At 43.6% G+C, this 24,896-nt stretch overlaps 1 protein-coding gene and 2 long non-coding RNA genes across 3 annotated transcripts; 1 reads left to right on the forward strand and 2 right to left on the reverse strand.

The window, feature by feature from the left end:
* Window positions 1-309: 309 nt before the first annotated feature.
* Window positions 310-2,238, reverse strand: LOC117529509 (protein FAM240C). Its single transcript, XM_034192310.1, has 3 exons — window positions 2,196-2,238; window positions 1,424-1,548; window positions 310-671 (listed from the first exon to the last, which is right to left on the reverse strand). The coding sequence occupies exons 2-3, from the start codon at window positions 1,543-1,545 to the stop codon at window positions 578-580; spliced, it is 216 nt and encodes a 71-aa protein (XP_034048201.1). The 5' UTR covers window positions 1,546-1,548; window positions 2,196-2,238; the 3' UTR covers window positions 310-577.
* Window positions 915-21,364, forward strand: LOC117529510. Its single transcript, XR_004566032.1, has 3 exons — window positions 915-1,087; window positions 17,254-17,259; window positions 20,876-21,364. It is a non-coding gene; the product is annotated as an uncharacterized LOC117529510 (long non-coding RNA).
* A 39-nt stretch (window positions 21,365-21,403) lies between these two features.
* LOC117529674 lies at window positions 21,404-23,353 on the reverse strand. Its single transcript, XR_004566070.1, has 3 exons — window positions 23,305-23,353; window positions 22,519-22,643; window positions 21,404-21,765 (listed from the first exon to the last, which is right to left on the reverse strand). It is a non-coding gene; the product is annotated as an uncharacterized LOC117529674 (long non-coding RNA).
* Between the last annotated feature and the right edge of the window lie 1,543 nt (window positions 23,354-24,896).

Consider the following 24,896-nt stretch of genomic DNA (forward strand, 5'->3'; position numbering starts at 1 on the left):
AAGGTAGGTGCGTGTTTGTGTGTCGCAATGGTCTGAATGCACCACATTAGTATCCACCTCATGTGGTGTGAAGCTGGACCAGTGTTTGTATGTCAGTGAGTGTGGTTACAGACTTATCTGTAAATACAGACAAAACGTTATCAGTCAGTGGTGTCTGATGTCATAGCGACAATACGGATCTGGCTCAAGTCTGACGGGAGGCTAACTGGTGTGATGTGCTGGTCACCGTCGAGTGATTCTGATGCTGTACTTTGGCAAAAAACATTCTAGTATTTTTTGTATTTGCACAGGAAGTGATCTGTTAGCTGGAGTGCTGCTGAGCAAAACGCACTTGTCTTAATCTAGACATTTATCCTGCAGTCACACATTAATGAGTGGCTCCACAAAGTGACTATTCTAAATGTGTTCAGACTGCTCCGTTAATGACTTTCCATTGCTGATGTCACGTTTTGCACATCACGACCACCGTACCACATTACATAATAAATGTTCATGTCCACACCAGCAGCTGGGATCTGATTGGTGGAGGGACGGCAGATCTGATTTTTCAGGATGAGTTTGTTGTTTGGAGGCTCTGCTAGGATTTCTGAGCTTGTGTGAGTTGCTCCTCACAGAAACTCTGCTGGTTGTGGTTTCTCTGACTCAAGCGGACCAACCACTCGGCCCTCAGCCTGCAGAGAGAAGTTTGTGTTACGATAAGAATCACATCAAATAACCTCTGAGGGGGGAAAAAAGGGTCATATTTATTATGTCTCTGGTTTTACATGGAGATAGTTCTAAAGTGGACTGTGGTTAGACACTAAGGGGCGACAGAGATGGGTTAGTTTCACTTTTCAGCACTTTTATATGCTGTTGATGTGTTGTATTCTACAGTATAAAAAAAGAACATGAAAGATAAAAGTAACTTTATCGCCTCCTGCTGGCCCCTGTCTGTCTCTGTTCTGTCTGTTAGTTGAGTAGATGCCTGTGTTGTGTTTGCAGCTTGTCTGTCCATCATCACTTAGTGGCCTGAGAATGTTGATTAGAGGCTGCGTCTGAATCCTGCAGATCCGCCTAAATCTCTGAGGACAGACGAGTGCAGATTAACGTCATACACGTGTTCATGCTACAGCTAATGCGTACGCTGGTGTCAATTTCCCTGTGTTTCTGGTGTCAGGATAAACACTGGACTGTGATTTGAGGATAAAGGTGGTGCTCGTCTGCCGCCATGTCCTCATCAGTGAAAACACACACAGATCCACACAGATCATCAGGCCTGGATTCTTCCATATCGTTTAATCCTCATTAGCAACTCGACCTCCAGACTGTTTGATTTCAGTGTTTGGGCAAAGTTGATCATTTGTTTTGCCTGATTGTTTGTGCAGAAAACGAGCAGCCACTAAACAAACCGCTGCACAAACAGGATTGAATGTATAATGCTGACCGGGTCAGAGCGCTGCTCCTCACTCTGTTCTCCTCCTCGTCCATGAGCTCGCTGTGCTGGATGATCCTCTGCTCCCAGAACGACTTCAGCTTGTGTTTGTCATGAATTCGAGCTGCGTTCATCACCTCACAACACACACACACACACACACACAAAACTGTTGTGAACACGACAAAAAAAATATATATATAGAAATGACCTACACAGAAACACTAGTGCGTGAAATCAGATTAATTTATTGATCAAACTTTTATAACTCAGCCTCAATATCCTGCTTACAGGCAGGACAGGAGTTTATTTGAAGCCCTCATCAAGATGACGCCTGACAAAATTCAAGTCCTTTCGACTCTTGACACTTTGACACTGCTGTTGTCTCATTATGAGTAATCTATACGCGTGTGTGTGTGTATGTATATATTTCATGTGCTTTGTTTGCAATGATGATAAAAAGATCCACATGTGCACCAGTTATCTTGTGCCCATGTGGCTCCACCTTATACATAATGCTTTGTGTTCACCTATTCACAGACACACACACACACACACACACTTTGATGTCAGTATGCTGCCATGCAAGGCGTTCAGCTGCAGTTGTGAGTTAAGAATCTTGCTCAATGGCACCTTAGTTACATATCTGCCAGGGAACTGACCTGAGAATCCTTAACCTTCAAGCTGCCATCACCTCAAATTATTCCATCAGTTAAGGCTAAAAGTCAAATTTATAATTTGTTGACTGGAATAAATCACACATTTTAAAAAAAAATCAACTTACTGAAGTTCTCTCTTCACTTCTTTGTTCCTCCTCTTCTCTTTCACATCTCTCTCACTCTTCTGTTTTTAGCTCTTCATTTAACTCCTCCCCAATTGATCCTTCTGTGTCTCTCCTTTTGTCCATCTTATTCTGTTGTTCTCTTTCTTTCATCTTTTCCTGCTCTTGGTTTGATTTTTTTCTTTTATCATCTCTTGTTTTTCTTTTTGCCACTCTTGCAATTTGTCATTCTTCTTTCACCTCACGTCTTTTCTTTGCTCTCATTACTGCCCCCTTGACGTGGTAACGTGTAGGTATGGCAATATAGTTGGAACATGTGATGTCACAAAATGATCCAGATCAGCTTCTGAATTTTTCATGACAGAAGTAAAAAAGTCTGAAACGACTTTTTTACTTCATAACATCATAAAGAATGGCAGCCTACTATTGGGAATTCTGAAATCATCTTAGCTAATTATAGGCCAATCTCTAACCTTCCTTTTCTCTCAAAAGTTCTTGAAAGGGTAGTTGTAAAACAGCTAACTGATCATCTGCAGAGGAATGGTCTATTTGAAGAGTTTCAGTCAGGTTTCAGAATTCATCATAGTACAGAAACAGCATTAGTGAAGGTTACAAATGATCTTATGGCCTCAAACAGTGGACTCACTCTGTGCGCGGACGGGTCCGCGTGTCGGGACGCAGCCGGCACGGTGCGGCGGCACAGGAAAAACACCTCCGTGTTGATAACCATTTGTAAAATCCAGGCGGCTTTTGATGGCTTTCAGTGGAGTGAGTATATGAGAAATTGTTTAACAGCTGGACACGTTCCAACTTGTCCTTAAGGCTTTCAACGGAGGTGTTTTTCCTGTGGTGGAGCGTCGCGGCGGCTGCGAGCCGACGCTGCAATCTGCCCGCACATCCTTTAACAGTGGAATATCCGGATAAAATGCTGAAACCGACTTCTTCTGAAACTTCTCTGTTCTCTCACGAAGTCCTGGATCAATAGAGCCTAAAATGTGGAGGTTTTCAGCTTGAAACAGGCTGACGACAGCGCCTGGGAGTGCTGCACGACGTCTCGCTCTGTGGGAAGTCCTTAAAGCGACAGTATCACCTCAAAATCTCTCATCAGCCGTTAAAATTTTCACGGAAAACCAGCTTAATTTTTCGAACCGTGTCCACTTCGATGTGCCTCACAGGTTTAGAAAAAATTTTGATCAAAGTCTCTCAGCAACTTCTCAGACAAAGGAATTCCGACGAGGGGCTGGACGACTCTCCCACAAGGAGTGCTCACAGGTGAATGACGTCACCGACAGGCGTGGAAAAACTCACGCATGCGCACGAGGGTTCAAGCATGTCTGACGTAAAAACATATGAATGAAATCCATATAGATTTTGAAAAAAATTAAAAGGACCTATACTTTATGGACAGCCCTCGTATTTATCTAATAGATTACAATTTATTCATATAATGGACAGTCTGTTGTGAAAGTGTAGTGACACGGACCCACAACAGGGGGCGCGGGACTTTTGGAGAGGTCAGGCTGTCAGGGGCTAACTACCTGACTGTAGCCCTTAATGAACCTTCTGTAGAAATTTGCGAAGCCGAGGAACTGTTGCAGCTTCCTACGGCTTGTTGGTCGGGGCCAATCTCTCACCGCCGCAACCTTGGCCGGATCAGGGGCGACGGAGTTGGAGGAGGTGATAAACTCCAGGAAGGACAAAGTACGGTAGAACTCGCACTTCTCGCCCTTCACAAACAGCCGGTTCTCCAACAACCGCTGCAGGACCTGACGTACATGCTGGACATGAGTCTCAGGGTCCGGAGAAAAGATGAGTATATCGTCCAGATATACGAAGACGAATCGGTGCAGGAGGTCCCGCAAGACGTCATTAACCAAAGCTTGGAATGTCGCGGGGGCGTTAGTGAGGCCGAACGGCATGACCAGGTACTCAAAATGACCTAATGGGGTGTTAAATGCTGTCTTCCACTCGTCTCCCTTCTGGACCCGAACCAGAGATACGCATTCCTAAGATCACCAAAAACTCGATCTCCTCCCGATGATTTCCAGACACTACCAGAGTTACAGGTTGTGTCTTGTGTGGATTAAAGGGACGAGGGTGCCATCTAGTGCCCGCACCTGCAATGGCGAAGGGAGCGCCACCAGAGGGAGCCTACCTCCCTAGCCCATCTGCTGTCTAGCAGATTCCCTTCTGACCCCGTGTCCACCAGTGCTGGGGCTTGAAGGGTTAAATCCCCGCTCAGGATTGTAACTGGGAGTCGTGTGGAAATATGTGTGTGTCCCACGTGAATGTCTTGGCCCACCCTAAGCCCAGTTTCTAGGGGCAGGCGTTGGTGTTTTAACCGATTGGGGCAGTCTCTTAACTGATGCTCACTCGAGCCGCAGACAAAGCACTCCCCGCGGGCCAGCCTCCTCTGTCTGTTAGGTGGTCTAAATGTGGCCCTGCTCGTGTCCATAGCTTCGTCAGCAGGGGGAGCTGTAGCCACATGGAGCGTTGAGGCTGTGGAGCGTGGGGAAGGCAGAATCTTTTCGGACCCGGAAGGGAGAGGGACGGCGCGTGCCCGGCCACGTCCTTCGTCTCGCTCCTGACGGCGTTCCTCCGATTGTCTAACCGTATAACGAGATCAACAAGCCCATCTAAATCCCGCGGTTCTTCCTTAGCTACCAGGTGCTCCTTCAGGACCGACGACAGTCGTTTATGAAGCGGCGCGGAGCGCAACATTATTCCAGCCGGACCTCGCAGCCGCGATGCGGAAGTCAACTGCATATTCGGCTGCGCTCCGGCGCCCCTGTCTCATTGACAGCACTGTTGAAGCAGTCTCTCCTCTGTTAGGGTGATCAAAAACCGTTTTGAACTCCCTCACAAACCCAGTATAAGCGGTAAGGAGCCGTGAATTTTGCTCTCAAAGCGCCGTAGCCCAAGCGCATGCCTCACCATGAAGCAAGTTAATTATAAGCCACCTTACTGGCGTCAGACATGTACATTACGAGACGTTGTGCAAAGACGAGCGAACACTGCATAAGAAAGTCCGCGCACATCTCCACACAACCTCCGTACGGCTCTGGGAATTATGTATGCTTCAGGGGATGGTGGGGGGGCGTCATTGAACGACCAGTGGAACGTCTATATTCTGCACTGGGTCGGCAGGAGGAGGAGCTGCAGCAGCGCCCTGAGCGCACGCTTCCACCTGTGCGGTGAGAGCCTCCATCCTGCGATTAAGGATGACGTTTTGCTCGGTCATCAGATCCAACCGAGTGGTAAAGGCGGTAAGGATTTGCTGCAACTCACCAATCACGCCTCCTGCAGACGCCTGTGCACCCTGCTCTTCCATTGGCCGTTCAACAGATGGGTGACGCCCCTCAGGATCCATGACGCTGGCCGAGATATCCTGTTGGGAAAGTGTAGTGACACGGACCCACAACAGGGGGCGTAAATGAATGGACAATGAAAGAGTCGAATATGAACACTTTAATGTTGTGAAAGAGCACAACCAAAACACAGCGGATTACAGAATTTGTGAAAACAGTCAATCCACAAAGGTGACGTGTGGGCAGGCTCGAGGATAGAAGACGTCTGTCCTGAGAAGAACCAGAACCACACGATTTCCTCCGACACCGAACCTGGAGAATACTGGAGCCGCCAAGTCTCCGAGTCCCCAGGTGGCCACCGTCTCCGAATGTCGGATCTGGTACTGCTGGCGAGGAGCAGAAACAATAAGATGTGCGTGCACACCCCCAGTAACAACAATGGTGGAGATTCCACCTCCACCTCTCACACACACTCGTGCATCTCCTGTCTTAAACACTTATCTGGTTGGGGTGTGAAACGAAGCGTCGCTGATTACGCCAACTCACTGATAAGGCACTCCACAGGAAAGCAGCTGTAAAATGAATTCAGACTAAGACACAGTTAGATTCTGGCTGAGGATATTACCTTCACAGGTAGATGATATCTCAGCAACGAGGTGGAGATGCGTCCGGTCTTTTATGGAGTGGAATGATGAAGTGTAGATGGGTGACAGCTGTCATGAGATAATGAGTGACAGCTGTCACCCCCGGCTGTGTCCGTGGTGGCAGCGCCCTCTCGTGCCTGAAGCCCGCACTTCAGGCAGGGCGCCGTCTGGTGGTGGGCCAGCAGTACCTCCTCTTCTGGCGGCCCACACAACAGAAACAAAGGCTTTGTTTTCTCGAGATCTCGAATTAGTTGTGTTGTTTTCTCGGGATCCTGAATTAATTATGTCGTTATATCGGGATAACAGGGTGAATTAAAAAGTATCACAAAAAGGGCCTCTGACGGCTTCCGTACATTTTTATAAACAACAATACATATACATTGACATATTGCTGTTTATATTTAAATAAAAATGCAGGAATAACCTTTTCATAACATGTCTATGAATGAGTGAAACTCAAAAATATATACAAAAAAAAAACAGACAGAAAACAGTATCACCAAGTGCATAGTCCCAGACAAAGAAAAAAAACCTTGTACCAGCCAACAAAATGAATTGACCTTGTGGAGACCAAAATTCTGTTGGACTCTACACTCACACACATTCCACTGGGCTGATTAACATAACTAGATTAAGTGAATGCAGCATTTCATTTCTTGGCGCACACACACGTTCACAGTAGTTTGTGTGGTGTGTTTTGTTGTGTTTCTTTTGGATTCTTTACTCTCAACAACACCGGCTGTGGATGAATAATTCACTCAACCATCTGTACATGTTAATCCATTCAGTTTGTTGCTGATTTCTTTGGTCACGCGCGACAGAGTAATTAATCAATTCTGAAATGAGATTCTGAATTTAAACGATCTCGCGCGTCTCCACTTTGGTTCTAATGAATTCTGACAAACAAATTATATCGGTTTCCTCGTCATCAGCAGCGTCTCGTATCACACACACTGTTATTCTTCCTGTTCCTGCTGCTGTTTGTTTGTTAGCGGACAGGAACATATTTGTGTACAGTGACCCTAAAGGTCTTTTTAACTGATCTCACAAATGACACGTATTTTTATTGTATGTTGAACTTTTTGCACTACATTTTCATGAAAACTCAGTGGAATATTGAATTAAAGCACATACCACCTATGAGATAAATGCATTCTGGTCATGTGATGACTGCTGGATCATGTTTGCATTAAAAAGAGTAATGATTCTGACGTTTTTAAATAGTTACCCCCGCCAACAAAGTAGCAGGAGGTTATGTTTTCACCCCTGTTTGCTTGTCTGTTTGTTTGGTCTTTTTTTGTTAACAGCCTGGAGCCCACAATTTTTCATATATCATTACGAATTTTCTTTTTTTTTCTTTTTTTTTTTTACTGAAGATTCATATCCTGATAGGCAAGAACTGATTCAATTTTCAATTGCAAAGGATAAAGTCAGGAAAAGTTTGGAAAATTGGAAAAATCCCTATCTTTAACATTGAAGGAATTTTAAAAAATGCATTAACTGTCAACAAAAGATCAGATTTCTTTCATATTTGAGAGCATTATGTAGGAAGGTATCCCTTTGTCAACTGATAAAGTTTGATCTGGAACTGATCCAGATTACACAGTTTGTGACCATTTAAATTTAACATTGAAAACACCAGTTAATGTATATTTTACATTATATATTAATCAAACATGCCCGAATCACGCTCACATTGGAATGTGAGGTGGAGGACTGGCACTCACTATTGCCTCACAAAGTTTGACCTTGATTGTGGATTTGGTGGACGTTTGAATTTAATATTGAAAAGCCCATTTGGTGTACATTTTGCATTATGTCTCAATCAAAAGTGCCTCAATCACTCCCATGTGTGACAATGAGGTGCAAACTGGCACTCTCAATGGATAGACTAAGTTTGATCTGCATCTGATCTGTATTGCAGATTGAGTGGATATTTGATTTTTAACATTGAAAGCCCTTTTGATCTATATTATGATCTATATTACTATGTATTTTAGCTTATGAAAGGCCACTTCTCCCAGAAAATTTGTGGAATTGAAAACTAGTCTTGGCAGAGGTTTGCGTTCTATGAGTACGGTCAAAACTAGAGCACTATCACTAGGCTCAGCTAGCTAGCAATAAATGAAGGGAGTGTATTTGTATTTGTATTATCTATTATGAAAGGTGTTATCCATATATCACCTTTCCTCACTCCTTCTTCTCCCATGTTAAGTTAGTTAAACTTCTTGTCCAGTGGAGGTGCTAACTCAAGCCGTGGTCTGTACCTTCAGAAGATGGCTGTCTTTCCTTTTGTTGCTGTTGTTGCTGGGGTGCAGAGGTGGGACAAAGTCACTGTCATCAATCAAGTCATCAATCTGGTGGTTATTATGACTTGAGACTCAACGTGGGACTTGCTAATTCATGACTTGAGAGTGACTTGATGGAGACTTCGTCCCACCTCTGGTGGGCCGGTTCTATTTCTTTTTTGATCTCATATGTTGGATTTGGATTATTGATGTTGTGTTTCTAACTGGTCATTGATCTTCATGCTATAAAGAATTTCAGGGACACAGGACGTTTTGTGTTGTGGACAACATAAAGTCTGCTGAGACATTCTGCCATTTCTGACTGCAAAATTTAAAATTAAATTTTGTTGAATATAAATTTCAGTCCACAATCATTTTATAAAACTAAATGTTGTGTCATGGATGATTAGTATGATTTGGACATCATTTCTTCCACTGGTCTGTCAGAACACCTTCCCTTCTTGTTTGTGAACATGTTAGAGAATGTTCTCTGTCCCCCAGATGTGAGGTTTCTAGAAATGAAAAGGGTCTGGACTTCTTGCTTTGTCAGTGATACTTTTCTCCACTCACATAGACTGATGCTGTCACCACATTTAAACCCTGTTTAGTAACGTATCATTTTAGAGAACACCTACAAAAGTTTGGTTAGTTTTTTTGCTGTTTGATTTGGGTTTGTTGGGGTTTTTTTTTGTTTTTTGGTTCATGAAAGCTTGGTCTTGTTGGATTTGTGAGAATCTACTGAATCTACTGGTACCTTGTTTCCCATGTAACAATAAGAAATATACTCAAAACCTGGATTAATCTTTTTAGTCACATAGCACTACTATTATTCTGAACACTACTGTATATACTCCCAAAACTGTGACTGAAAAAAAACTTACTGCCGCTCTCCCGTCCCTCGCTTTCCATGTGCATTTGTTGTTACGCAATCTATGGACCTGTGTCAAGAAAGCAACAATCCAGAAATACACAGAAACAGAGTTTAGGTCAGGCGGATCTCTCTTTCTCTTTGTTTCTCACTCTCTCTGCCCTCTCTATCTCCACCTATCTCATGTGCATGATTGCTCTCTCTTCTCATCTCTCTCTCATTTCATTTCCTGTCAGTGGAGCTTTATTGACATGGGAAACATACACTCAACAAAAATATAAACGCAACACTTTTGGTTGATGTTGATGTTTGGTTCAGATGAACTCAAAGATCTAAAACTTTTTCCACATACACAATATCACCATTTCCCTCAAATATTGTTCACAAACCAGTCTAAATCTGTGATAGTGAGCACTTCTCCTTTGCTGAGATAATCCATCCCACCTCACAGGTGTGCCATATCAGATGCTGATTAGACACCATGATTAGTGCACAGGTGTGCCTTAGACTGCCCACAATAAAAGGCCACTCTGAAAGGTGCAGTTTTGTTTTATTGGGGGGGATACCAGTCAGTATCTGGTGTGACCACCATTTGGCCTCATGCAGTGCAACACATCTCCTTTGCATAGAGTTGATCAGGCCGTCAATTGTGGCCTGTGGAATGTTGGTCCACTCCTCTTCAATGGCTGTGCGAAGTTGCTGGATATTGGCAGGAACTGGTACACACTGTCGTATACGCCGGTCCAGAGCATCCCAAACATGCTCAATGGGTGACATGTCCGGTGAGTATGCCGGCCATGCAAGAACTGGGACATTTTCAGCTTCCAAGAATTGTGTACAGATCCTTGCAACATGGGGCTGTGCATTATCCTGCTGCAACATGAGGTGATGTTCTTGGATGTATGGCACAACAATGGGCCTCAGGATCTCGTCACGGTATCTCTGTGCATTCAAAATGCCATCAATAAAATGCACCTGTGTTCTTCGTCCATAACAGACGCCTGCCCATACCATAACCCCACCGCCACCATGGGCCACTCGATCCACAACACTGACATCAGAAAACCGCTCACCCACACGATGCCACACACGCTGTCTGCCATCTGCCCTGGACAGTGTGAACCGGGATTCATCCGTGAAGAGAACACCTCTCCAACGTGCCAAACGCCAGCGAATGTGAGCATTTGCCCACTCAAGTCGGTTACGACGACGAACTGGAGTCAGGTCGAGACCCCGATGAGGACGACAAGCATGCAGATGAGCTTCCCTGAGACGGTTTCTGACAGTTTGTGCAGAAATTCTTTGGTTATGCAAACCGATTGTTTCAGCAGCTGTCCGAGTGGCTGGTCTCAGACGATCTTGGAGGTGAACATGCTAGATGTGGAGGTCCTGGGCTGGTGTGGTTACACGTGGTCTGCGGTTGTGAGGCTGGTTGGATGTACTGCCAAATTCTCTGAAACGCCTTTGGAGACGGCTTATGGTAGAGAAATGAACATTCAATACACGAGCAACAGCTCTGGTTGACATTCCTGCTGTCAGCATGCCAATTGCACGCTCCCTCAAATCTTGCGACATCTGTGGCATTGTGCTGTGTGATAAAACTGCACCTTTCAGAGTGGCCTTTTATTGTGGGCAGTCTAAGGCACACCTGTGCACTAATCATGGTGTCTAATCAGCATCTTGGTATGGCACACCTGTGAGGTGGGATAGATTATCTCAGCAAAGGAGAAGTGCTCACTATCACAGATTTAGACTGGTTTGTGAATAATATTTGAGGGAAATGGTGATATTGTGTATGTGGAAAAAGTTTTAGATCTTTGAGTTCATCTTATACAAAATGGGAGCAAAACCAAAAGTGTTGCGTTTATATTTTTGTGAGTGTACGAGGTCTCTTAGATAATAAACCGACCCTTTTATTTTATTTTTTAACTATATGGATTTGAATGACATGCGATTACACCAATCATGCTTGAACCCTCGTGCGCATGCGTGAGTTTTTTCACGCGTGTCGGTGACGTCATTTCCCTGTGGGCAGGCCTTGAGTGAGATGCGGTCCCGCCCTCTCGGCTGAATTCCTTTGTTTCACACGCTGCTCGAGACGGCGCGCGTTGCTTTATCAAAATTTTTCTGGACCTGTGAGGAATATCCGAGTGGACACTATTCGAGAAATTAAGCTGGTTTTCTGTGAAAGTTTAACGGCTGATGAGAGATTATGGGGTGTTTCTGTCGGTGTAAGGACTTCCCACGGAGCGGGACGTCCTGCAGCGCTTCCAGGCGCTGTCGTCGGCCTGTTTCGAGCTGAAAACATCCTAATTTAAGGCTTAATTCACCCAGGACATCGTGAGAGAACAGAGAAGATTCAGAAGAGGCCGGCATGAGGAATTTATGCGGACATTCCACTGTTTAAGGACATTTTTTTAATGAAAGACGTACGCGCAAATTCGCCGAGTCGTTTCCGTGACGACTCGGCAAATCTGTGTGTGCCGCGACAGGAAAAACACCTCCGTGTTGAAAACCATTTGTAGAATTCAGGTGGCTTTTAATGGCTTTCAACAAGTGAGTAACTGAGAAATTGTTTAACAGCTTGGGCATGTTCCAACTTGCCCGTTAAGATTTCCAACGGAGGTGTTTTTCCTGCCGCGACCCCCCGCGGTCGGGTCCGGCCCGACATGCGACTCTGCCCGCACGTTCTTTCATTACAAAATGACCGTTAACAATGGAATGTCCGAATAAACTCCTCATGCCGACTTCTTCGAAAGTTCTCTGTTCTCTGACGACTTACTGCGTCAACAGAGCCTGAAATGTGGAAGTTTTCAACTTGAAACGGCGAGACGCTGCCGCCTCGAAGCGCAGATCGCCGTCAGGCGCCGTGGACCGTCCTTAAAGCGACACTACCAGACCCAAAATCTCTCATCAGCCGTTAAAATTTTTACCGAAAACCAGCTGAATTTATTGAATGGTGTCCACTCAGTTGTGCCTTACAGTTTTGAAAAAATTTTTATCAAACAAAGCAACAGTCTCTGAGCCATTCCTAAACAATGAAAAAAATCGACGAGCGGGTGGACGACTCCTCACTCAAAGACTGCCCACAGGCGAATGACGTAACCGACAGGCGTGAAAAAACTCTCGCATGCCCACGAGGGTTCAAGCATGTCTGATGTAATCACACGTGATTCAAATCCATATGGTTTTTGAAAAAAATAATAAGGTCGGATACTTTTCTAATAGACCTCGTATGTCTACATTATCAAAGCAAGTCTTAGATAGAGAAAAAAATAAAAATTAAGAAGTTCACCATCTTTTGGGTCCTATTGCACATGCTTATGCTCCACCTCCCCGACAGCACAGGTGAGATGGGCCTGTGGTGCGCCCGGGTCGGAGGTTGTCAGGGGTACTGCCGAGATGGGTCTCTTGCTCTGCCCCCCAGCTTGTTGCTCTGTGAGAACACACACGATCAGTGAAGAAATATGACATCATGCTTTCACAGTGAAGCCCGACCAAGATTGACCTGTGTGTGACCCCTCACTCTGTCACACTGTTTTTCTCTTTCTCACTTCTTCTGACAGCGTTTTGTGTGTGTGTGTGTGTGTGTGTGTGTGTGTGTGTGTGTGTGTTTTCCACTGGCTCTGTCATGATTGTGAACATGTAAGAAATAAAGCCTTCGTTGGCTTGTTCTTATAGCCACTAGCTCACTGGTGCCTCAACAGGGGAGCGTGTACATATTGTTGTTGTAGTATTCCCGAAAAGCAATTCGTGTTTCTTGCGAGACCAAAGACTCTCGTTCACAGGACTCCCGGTCGGTTTCTCTGATGTTGCAAGGCTGGGTTTATACTACGAGTTCCCTGCTGGGTTAGAGAGAGCCCCCATACTCCCCCAAAACAACTCCTTAGCCCTTAGAATGACTCCAAACTATAAAATTAATGTCAAAAAGTTACTAGTTCTCCTTTAAAGCTGCTCTGGAGAGTTGTTCAGGTGCCCCCCATACTGAGAGTGGCAATGTTGGCATCCCAGTATTTTGACTGACAGGCGCCATGTTGCTTCCAACAGGAGATTGATTGTACTGCATATCACACACGTCTCAACACAGCGGGTTGTTGGACACATAGTCCAAAAAGTTTCAAAATGATGGGATATTTTACATATGGATTGCAAAAATCAATCCAAAAACAGATATAAAATAAATATCTTGCAGACACAGAAAGGGGAAAAAAAAAGGGAAAATAATGTCAAAAGAATTGAATGGAAACGGCGTCCAGCTCATTAATGATGCAGCGCTGAAATGTGTAACTGTACAAAAATGTTTGATTCATAGTGGTTTTATTCCAGGTTTTAATGTTCCAGGAGCAGCCATATAGTAGGAGTAGGTAATGTATAGATAAGCATGATTTTTATTGCACATGCATAATACACTGTTTTTAACTTAAAAGTCAAATTATGTAAAGGTTTTTAATGTGTTTATCGACCTACAGTAAATTAACCCTATTGTCCAAGCGCCTGAGCTAGGAAACAATATGGAATCAAAATGCTAGCTGTTGCCACTCTAATTAACATTAGAGTGCCTTGATTAGAGAGAGTGGAGTCAACTTAGAACATGGCACCATTTTGGTTCCAACTGCGCTGAACTACTGAATGAACCTTTAATGTTTTCAACATTTTTTTTAAATCATTTAACCACATACAACAACACATCCAGGTACATGCCCTATCAAAATAAATATAAAAATAGTTAAGCTATCAAATTTACAATTTTTAATGATTTATTTAATTAATTTAAAGCCTGATTTATGCAGCTGCAGCTCTGTAACTCTGTCATACAATGACACGCGTGGACAGTTTTAAAGATCTCCATCTAGGGATTATTCTTTGTTCTGGACTAATTGACCCTCAACAAGCTTTTCTTTCTACAATCATCACCTCCAAATCAAAGGTAAGCTGTACATTTTCCTCTTTTATCGACTTCATGCTGTAAAGTTGTGGACTTTTCTGATACATTTGTACTCGCACTGTAAAAACTGTTATATACGATGGCAGATGCAGGATTGAAAGCAGAAATGTGTAAAATCACAGCTGTTTGTGTCTGATTTAACAGGTGCACATCAGGCTTCAGGTCCTAGTCTGAATACGGTTTGAAAAAACTAAACAGTCAGACATTTAATCAGGGAAATGACTCCGGTTCCACTTTCCACAAATCGGCGAGTGTCAGAGCTGAACTTCAGTTTGTAACTCTGCACGTGCAGACTGCTCTGGGTTTTTTAATTGAAATACATTGCGATCGGACGGGACATTAGGTGCCGAACATCTACGGGGAATCCTGTATCGGGACGTGAGCTTCATTTAATAAGGTCAAAATTTCCTCTGAAAATTTTTTCTGCCAAATGTATTGATCCATTATCAAAATGTATAAGCAGCAACATGTTTGCTGCTGTCACTGCGCAGCCTGCAGCAGCCTGACGTGTGCGTCGGGCTGCGAGTCTGAGCATGGTGTGAAAAAAAATAAACAGTCGGACTTTTAATCATGGCAATGACTCCAGTCCCACATTCGAAGGGTTTAATAGAAATACATTGCGATCGGACGTAACATTTTATCCAATGTGACCGAAAATCCGTTGTACAAAATCTGTTATATACGGTGTTGTTACATGGAAAACAATACAAAAACGTTGTGACTTTTTTTGTCCAGTGACTGCGAATATCTGGTTATACGATGACAGTTTCGGTGAGTTTTACTGTACATGGGACTGAACAATAAATTTACCTCTCAAAGCTTTGACGATACCACACAGCTGACTTTATTTTCCGAAATTTTTCTTCTGTTCGGATCTGAAGGGAATCTGTACATCATGAAGCCCTTGTTGTGTCTATTTGTGTGTAAAACAGCTAGATTGACATGCATATAGACTAACAGCCCATGCTATTTTGAACCCAAGATGGCACCATGAGTCACGTGACCCATTTTTTTTCGACTCATCATGTCACCACTCTCTCTAATCAAGGCACTCTAGTTGACGTTGACCCGCCTCCAAGACGGTCATTGGCTGTGCTCCGCCTGATGGACATGTGAGATGTTTCTGTCTATGTGGGGATGGATGGAAGGACAACAGTGTTCTCATTTTTGAAGACTGTGATGTTTTGGACAGAAAGTTTGAGGACAACTGACATCTTCTTGGTGTAACTGCTGAAGATGGCCTGTTAACGTTTTGGTGGGAAAAAGTATCAGACAGAAAATGAATGCAATGTTGTGTGAAGAAATCATCTTCACTGACACATTTTCATTTCTCAGCTCTGTTCCTAATGAACACTGAGATGGAAACTGAACAGCTGCTCACTTCTGCTAACAGCTGTTAAAACACAACGTACTTGTTATAAGTTTCACATTTAAATGTTTTTTGTTGTCTGTTTGCTAAATGCACCTCACAGGAAGGTGACAGTTGCTGGTCAGCAAACTTTATTTTTATCTACTGCCCCTGCATGACAAAAACTGTGAAAGGTTCAAAATAAGAACATGATGCAGAGAAACAAGCCTGATTTAAAAAATGTTGATGTGATAGAACATAATTTACTCAGATTTAAAGTTTCTTTGAGCAAGTCAGTGACATGCAGACTTCACGTCAAGTTAAATGTTCTTCTATATCACTGACATAGAAAACGGTTCTGGATGGCAACCACCCACACAGATATCTGGTCCATGCCCACCGCTCTAAAATAACCATTTAGCAGATGAAATGTGGGAGTGTCGACCTTCTCCAGCTGATTGTGGTCTCATGACCACAGAAACACATCACGTGGACAAAATGTGGTAGCTGATGTTCCTTCACAATGTCAGTGATCCTCCTCCTCTGAGTCTCACTGAGTAACCGTTCATTTGACACAAATTTATTCCAGTGGACCTCAAGGATCCTCCACAGAGACCTGGTACCAAAAACACCCAGTCGTCACCTTAGGTCACGACTTACTTAAAGGACTAGGTGTTACAATCCCTGATAGGTCATCACTTGTTTTGATGACAACAACAGCCTCTTTATGTGGTGGCTTTCAAATGACCATGCTGTTATAAACTAACGCAACACATCATCAGTTGTGTACCCAGGCTGATCAGCCCAGGTTGTGTGTCGCAAAGTGAGAAAAGGTCATTTGGCAGCCCATACAGAGTCCCTCCACTTCATCCAAAGCCAGTCGGTGCGTCTTCCAGTGGCAGTTGCCAGTTCTTTAATGACCTTCCGCTGGGCTGGCCCTCTAATGCCCACCTCCTTCAGGAGCCTTGTGGTGGACTTTGCCAAAACAATCTACTGCAGCTCACCTCCACCAGACACATTTTCATGCTCGGAGTTGAGAGGGCTTGTTTTGCAGTTTTTCACCTCCCTGGATGAAGGATGTTACGTGTGGGAAAGTAGACTGAGTATTTGGGGGGATGGCATTGATTGATTGAGGTTCTCTTGTCTTCCAGTGCTGAGGCCAAACACCTCAGTACCTGATTGTGATGCCGTGTATATCCACCCTGCGTCAGGCTGGTCTTGCAACCCATCAGGATGTGTCTGAAAGCTTAACCTGCTTGTGTCCATATTCCACAGATTGCTCCATTTGAATTTGCCTTGTTCTACGGATTCCCACTTCATCCATCTGCCTTGCTGGGCTTTGGAGACTGCCCTAGCTCATCTGACAGCTTTCTTCTGGCGGCGCATTTCCTCCACTACCAGCTGCCAGCGTTCAGTTGCCGTGGCCTTCACCCACATGGACATTGTTGTTCCCAAGCCCAGTCCCTCTCTTCCGTGTTGTATACAGTCCACAATGTCTTGATGCTTGAAGGTGGCCTTTGCTTCTGTAACCACTGAGGCTGGGTCCCACTTCTGCCCCGTTTTCAGGGTAAACCCGTTGCAACATTTCCAGTCTTGCTTTGGTGTATTGAACTCCTCCACAAGGCTTGATGTTAGCAAGGAAAAAGCTCCATTCCTGTAGAGCCCAGTGCTACAAAGGCACCTTGGAAGGCCCAGCCACTTCCTCAGTTGTACACTCACCAGTCTCTCCAACCACTTGACATTTATAAAATGACCTCGTAGATTTTAACTGGCCACATGAGGTGGGGCAGCAAGCCAAACAGGAAATGCCACACCTTCAAAATCCCTGGGAGAGCAGTACTGTTGATTTTCCTGAGGCCACTGAATGTATTCTGCCTGAGGTGCTCCAACTGTTCGGAGTCCTTGTGGTCTGTAATGTACTACCGTCCAAGGGTTTTGATGGGCTTTTCCTGGACTGTTGGTATGGGTTTGTTGTTTATGAAGAATTGGTCATTGGTGAGCTGGCCTTTGACGATAGAGCTACAGCAGGAGTTAGAATCTCACAACCTTACAGTAAAACAGGAAACACCAGGACACTAAAGATGTCTTTGCCCAGCAACCTCATGACTCCATAAGATCTTCCCAGATGTCTCTGGATTTCAAAGGCAGAGGACCCAGAGACATGAAATGTCCCTGGTCAGACAAGTGAATATCTCTGGAAGTTAAACACTTTTAGTCAAACATGTAATTCCAGACAAAATAATTCACAAAAGGATAGAACCCAAATTAAGTTTAGACAACTGACACTGTTTGGAATTATGTTAGAAAGGATGATGTTGATCAGAAACAAGTGCTTTGTTGAGAGTGCCTTGCAGAGTAAAAGTGTTTTTTTCAGCTTTTATATAATTATTTTTATTGATATGCAGACACATCTCCTTCAAAAAACACTATTACCCATAATCAGTAAGCAGCATTCTAATGCTTGAGCTGATGATAGTGACATTAATTCTATTAATTATCTCCTAATATATGCTACTAATAGATGACTAGATCTATTTACCCTTTTTTCCAGCCTATATGTCCCACCAAAGTGTTAGTTACAAGTGTCGAAAAATACGTTGTGCAGAGGAAAAAACATTCATGACACTGGTCTACAAGTCACATATATTTTTGGAATATGGGACTACTGCTTCATGCACATTACTTATTTACAACACAACACCACATTAACGGGTAGACACTAACAGGCTATTTAATGTTATTGTTTGAGGCAGATAGAACTAAAGCAAATGCTTCCTAAACAGCAGGTGATTTCACTGATTAACTGATTCCATCTGCTCAAAGTGATGTTAATCAGTGAAATTACCTGGTAGTGTGAGTGGTTGGAAAGAAAACCTGCACCCTCTTGACCCTTTCTGGAATCAGTTTGACACCTATGGGTTAGATGAAGAATTACAGAGAAACACTAATATCCTCCAGACTACCAGGACGGTAGTCAGGAGGATATAGAGCACTTTAACAAAATGTACAGAAGGAGCACTTTAAAGCCTCCCTCACACATAGCAAGAATGTGCATGAACCATTCCGACACGGCAAATATTGCCATAATCCGACACAGTCGGGAGGAAAAGAGGAGTGGTCAGCCGTGGTCCGAACACTTCCGGACTGCCCCGTGCACACCTGCAGAATGCACCCCAAACATATTTCAGACAGCAGTCAGATGACACAGACTGCCGTCAGACGGAACCAACTTTGGAGCTGCCACTCACCCACTCACTCACCCATGCAATCAAATCTCCACTTGTCCTCACATTCCCAGCGCTAAACTGACCTCTCGTCAGTGTGGGTCTCATGTGCCGGAGTGTGCGCGTGTACGTGCATAGAAATGTTCACTCAGCTGCATGTATATGTGTTCATAAATGCTGTACCAGCCACTCCGCGTGCACACGTGGGGCGCACGCAAGCACAGGATCAGTCCATCCAGAGAGCACACAAACAGTTTGACAGCTGTCAGTGATCACCTGCTGTTGTACAGTCTAGTAAAAAATCCCTTAGGTGTTTGATCAGTATATACTTGCATTACTAGATTTATTTGTCCGGCTGGACTCCATAACCGCTGCTGAACTGTGCTGGCAGTGGCGCCAATTTCCCACGTGCGCAACTTTCCGATACAGCCAGTGGACTTTCTCTTTTTTTAAAACTCTTTATTTGTTGTCATTTCACTTGATACACATCTTAACACAACTGTAGTTGGATTATCGTTGGGACAGTGCTTCACATGGGATTTATTTATATCAGAGGTGGATTATGCATTTGTCATCTGATCAACGTTGCCAGCACACAGCGCAGCCGGCTGAAAGGGAATTGACCAGCTGTCTGTGCTGCGCTTTGGAACACGAGGTACCAGAGGTGAGTCACGTGTTTATTTATGTCGTCATGTGATGGGCAAACATTTCCACATCATACCTGCTACAGATTTAGGAGGTGTACATATAATAATATGTTTGTTACAGCAGTGACATCCCTTTCAGCTGTGTTGCAGTGTTGCACCGAGCCTCTGAGGTGCGCACAGTGCCACATACATGTTATTACATAACCAACATTTCCTTCGCCCTCCCTGGCTGGGGTCCAGTGGAGGTGGACAAACGTGGCACAACACGCAGGCAGGCTTTGCTGTGACCGATCTATCTCAGAGCTCAATCAACTGCGATCAGATCGTTTCAGATGCTGTTTTGATGCCATCAGAATATGTAAATTGCGGTCAGAACACCATGACTATTGCATTCCCTCTCTTTATTCAATTATTTGATCTTTCAGTTTGAGAACATGGTTTATTCATTTTTCTCATTCTCCAAGACCTAGCACAACCATCTCATTCAGATCTTCTTATTATTATTTTACAGCTGTTGTCTTCCAGCTTAATGATGTTTTACCACCACCTCCTGCTCTGTAACCTGAATCACAGTACCTTGATCAGTATACAGAAGCAGCTTGTGACACATATAGATGGAGCCATCTTTTGGTCATAGATGAGAGTGCAATTTTTTTCATATAAAAGGCACTTGAAAATATAAGTCACGCAGCCAGCAAAACAAGTAAAAAAGAACAAACCAAAACTGTAACTTGTAGTCTGGAAAATAATGTATTCTAATAAATTAATCTGTTAAAGGGTCTGATCAGTAATTTAAGTGTTTAGATGCTTTTAATCAGTAGCATCAGCAGTAACTGTAGCTGTAATACCATAATATGTACATTGTACAACATTTGTCTCTAAAATGTTGTAAATTTAACATATAAATTAGTATATAATGTGGACATCAAAATACAAATCCGTTCAGCCTTTTTCAAATTACAAAACCAGGCACATGCAAGAAAAACTGGAATGATGTAACAGCACGATCATTACTGTGAAAGCACTTTTTATTCTTCCCATTGCTTTTCATGGACTAGACAGTTATTGTGTGTACTGTGGTCAGATATTAGGGGCAGCAGAAATGGATTGCTTACACTTTTCAGCAGATTGTCCTTTACATGCTGTCTGATGCTTTATTATATATGAATTAATAGAAAATGAAAGAACAGAGAAGTTCATTATGAATTAACTTTATTGCCTCCTGCTGGTTGCTGTCTGTCTCTGTGTCCTAAGTCTGTTAATTGAGTAGATTGAGTTAATTGAGCCTGTGTTGTGTTTACAGCTTGTCTGTCCATCATCACTTGGTGGCCTGAGAATGTTGATTAGAGGCTGCATCTGAATCTCGCAGATCAATCTGAATCTCTGAGGACAGACAAGTGCAGATTAACAGCACACGCGCGTGTTTCTGCTACAGCTAACGTGCACGTTGGTGTTGATCAGGTTTCCCTGGATCTTTGGTGTCAGGATAAACTCTGATGTGTGGGTAAAGGTGGTAGCGCCGTCACGTCATCATCAGTGAAAGCACACACAGATTCTTTTGCATTGTTTCAGCCATATTAGTAAGAGGATGTGCACAGTTTTCAGGGTTAAGAAGACAAGTTTAAAACTGAAGGTAGGTGCGTGTTTGTGTGTCGCAATGGTCTGAATGCACCACATTAGTATCCACCTCATGTGGTGTGAAGCTGGACCAGTGTTTGTATGTCAGTGAGTGTGGTTACAGACTTATCTGTAAATACAGACAAAACGTTATCAGTCAGTGGTGTCTGATGTCATAGCGACAATACGGATCTGGCTCAAGTCTGACGGGAGGCTAACTGGTGTGATGTGCTGGTCACCGTCGAGTGATTCTGATGCTGTACTTTGGCAAAAAACATTCTAGTATTTTTTGTATTTGCACAGGAAGTGATCTGTTAGCTGGAGTGCTGCTGAGCAAAACGCACTTGTCTTAATCTAGACATTTATCCTGCAGTCACACATTAATGAGTGGCTCCACAAAGTGACTATTCTAAATGTGTTCAGACTGCTCCGTTAATGACTTTCCATTGCTGATGTCACGTTTTGCACATCACGACCACCGTACCACATTACATAATAAATGTTCATGTCCACACCAGCAGCTGGGATCTGATTGGTGGAGGGACGGCAGATCTGATTTTTCAGGATGAGTTTGTTGTTTGGAGGCTCTGCTAGGATTTCTGAGCTTGTGTGAGTTGCTCCTCACAGAAACTCTGCTGGTTGTGGTTTCTCTGACTCAAGCGGACCAACCACTCGGCCCTCAGCCTGCAGAGAGAAGTTTGTGTTACGATAAGAATCACATCAAATAACCTCTGAGGGGGGAAAAAAGGGTCATATTTATTATGTCTCTGGTTTTACATGGAGATAGTTCTAAAGTGGACTGTGGTTAGACACTAAGGGGCGACAGAGATGGGTTAGTTTCACTTTTCAGCACTTTTATATGCTGTTGATGTGTTGTATTCTACAGTATAAAAAAGAACATGAAAGATAAAAGTAACTTTATCGCCTCCTGCTGGCCCCTGTCTGTCTCTGTTCTGTCTGTTAGTTGAGTAGATGCCTGTGTTGTGTTTGCAGCTTGTCTGTCCATCATCACTTAGTGGCCTGAGAATGTTGATTAGAGGCTGCGTCTGAATCCTGCAGATCCGCCTAAATCTCTGAGGACAGACGAGTGCAGATTAACGTCATACACGCGTGTTCATGCTACAGCTAATGCGTACGCTGGTGTCAATTTCCCTGTGTTTCTGGTGTCAGGATAAACACTGGACTGTGATTTGAGGATAAAGGTGGTGCTCGTCTGCCGCCATGTCCTCATCAGTGAAAACACACACAGATCCACACAGATCATCAGGCCTGGATTCTTCCATATCGTTTAATCCTCATTAGCAACTCGACCTCCAGACTGTTTGATTTCAGTGTTTGGGCAAAGTTGATCATTTGTTTTGCCTGATTGTTTGTGCAGAAAACGAGCAGCCACTAAACAAACCGCTGCACAAACAGGATTGAATGTATAATGCTGACCGGGTCAGAGCGCTGCTCCTCACTCTGTTCTCCTCCTCGTCCATGAGCTCGCTGTGCTGGATGATCCTCTGCTCCCAGAACGACTTCAGCTTGTGTTTGTCATGAATTCGAGCTGCGTTCATCACCTCACAACACACACACACACACACACACACACAAAACTGTTGTGAACACGACAAAAAAAAAATATATATATATATAGAAATGACCTACACAGAAACACTAGTGCGTGAAATCAGATTAATTTATTGATCAAACTTTTATAACTCAGCCTCAATATCCTGCTTACAGGCAGGACAGGAGTTTATTTGAAGCCCTCATCAAGATGACGCCTGACAAAATTCAAGTCCTTTCGACTCTTGACACTTTGACACTGCTGTTGTCTCATTATGAGTAATCTATACGCGTGTGTGTGTGTGTATGTATATATTTCATGTGCTTTGTTTGCAATGATGATAAAAAGATCCACATGTGCACCAGTTATCTTGTGCCCATGTGGCTCCACCTTATACATAATGCTTTGTGTTCACCTATTCACAGACACACACACACACACACACACACTTTGATGTCAGTATGCTGCCATGCAAGGCGTTCAGCTGCAGTTGTGAGTTAAGAATCTTGCTCAATGGCACCTTAGTTACATATCTGCCAGGGAACTGACCTGAGAATCCTTAACCTTCAAGCTGCCATCACCTCAAATTATTCCATCAGTTAAGGCTAAAAGTCAAATTTATAATTTGTTGACTGGAATAAATCACACATTTTAAAAAAAAATCAACTTACTGAAGTTCTCTCTTCACTTCTTTGTTCCTCCTCTTCTCTTTCACATCTCTCTCACTCTTCTGTTTTTAGCTCTTCATTTAACTCCTCCCCAATTGATCCTTCTGTGTGTTCTCTCCTTTTGTCCATCTTATTCTGTTGTTCTCTTTCTTTCATCTTTTCCTGCTCTTGGTTTGATTTTTTTCTTTTATCATCTCTTGTTTTTCTTTTTGCCACTCTTGCAATTTGTCATTCTTCTTTCACCTCACGTCTTTTCTTTGCTCTCATTACTGCCCCCTTGACGTGGTAACGTGTAGGTATGGCAATATAGTTGGAACATGTGATGTCACAAAATGATCCAGATCAGCTTCTGAATTTTTCATGACAGAAGTAAAAAAGTCTGAAACGACTTTTTTACTTCATAACATCATAAAGAATGGCAGCCTACTATTGGGAATTCTGAAATCATCTTAGCTAATTATAGGCCAATCTCTAACCTTCCTTTTCTCTCAAAAGTTCTTGAAAGGGTAGTTGTAAAACAGCTAACTGATCATCTGCAGAGGAATGGTCTATTTGAAGAGTTTCAGTCAGGTTTCAGAATTCATCATAGTACAGAAACAGCATTAGTGAAGGTTACAAATGATCTTATGGCCTCAAACAGTGGACTCATCTCTGTGCGCGGACGGGTCCGCGTGTCGGGACGCAGCCGGCACGGTGCGGCGGCACAGGAAAAACACCTCCGTGTTGATAACCATTTGTAAAATCCAGGCGGCTTTTGATGGCTTTCAGTGGAGTGAGTATATGAGAAATTGTTTAACAGCTGGACACGTTCCAACTTGTCCTTAAGGCTTTCAACGGAGGTGTTTTTCCTGTGGTGGAGCGTCGCGGCGGCTGCGAGCCGACGCTGCAATCTGCCCGCACATCTCCTTTAACAGTGGAATATCCGGATAAAATGCTGAAACCGACTTCTTCTGAAACTTCTCTGTTCTCTCACGAAGTCCTGGATCAATAGAGCCTAAAATGTGGAGGTTTTCAGCTTGAAACAGGCTGACGACAGCGCCTGGGAGTGCTGCACGACGTCTCGCTCTGTGGGAAGTCCTTAAAGCGACAGTATCACCTCAAAATCTCTCATCAGCCGTTAAAATTTTCACGGAAAACCAGCTTAATTTTTCGAACCGTGTCCACTTCGATGTGCCTCACAGGTTTAGAAAAAATTTTGATCAAAGTCTCTCAGCAACTTCTCAGACAAAGGAATTCCGACGAGGGGCTGGACGACTCCTCCCACAAGGAGTGCTCACAGGTGAATGACGTCACCGACAGGCGTGGAAAAACTCACGCATGCGCACGAGGGTTCAAGCATGTCTGACGTAAAAACATATGAATGAAATCCATATAGATTTTGAAAAAAATTAAAAGGACCTATACTTTATGGACAGCCCTCGTATTTATCTAATAGATTACAATTTATTCATATAAATGGACAGTCTGTTGTGAAAGTGTAGTGACACGGACCCACAACAGGGGGCGCAAATGAACGGCCAATAGATGAGCCAAAAGGTAACAATTTAATGTTGTGAAATGTGCACAACGAACATACAGACAATCTCAGAATATAA

The sequence above is a fragment of the Thalassophryne amazonica genome, chromosome 17 (genome assembly GCF_902500255.1).
Source record: "Thalassophryne amazonica chromosome 17, fThaAma1.1, whole genome shotgun sequence".
NCBI classification, from domain to species: domain Eukaryota; kingdom Metazoa; phylum Chordata; class Actinopteri; order Batrachoidiformes; family Batrachoididae; genus Thalassophryne; species Thalassophryne amazonica.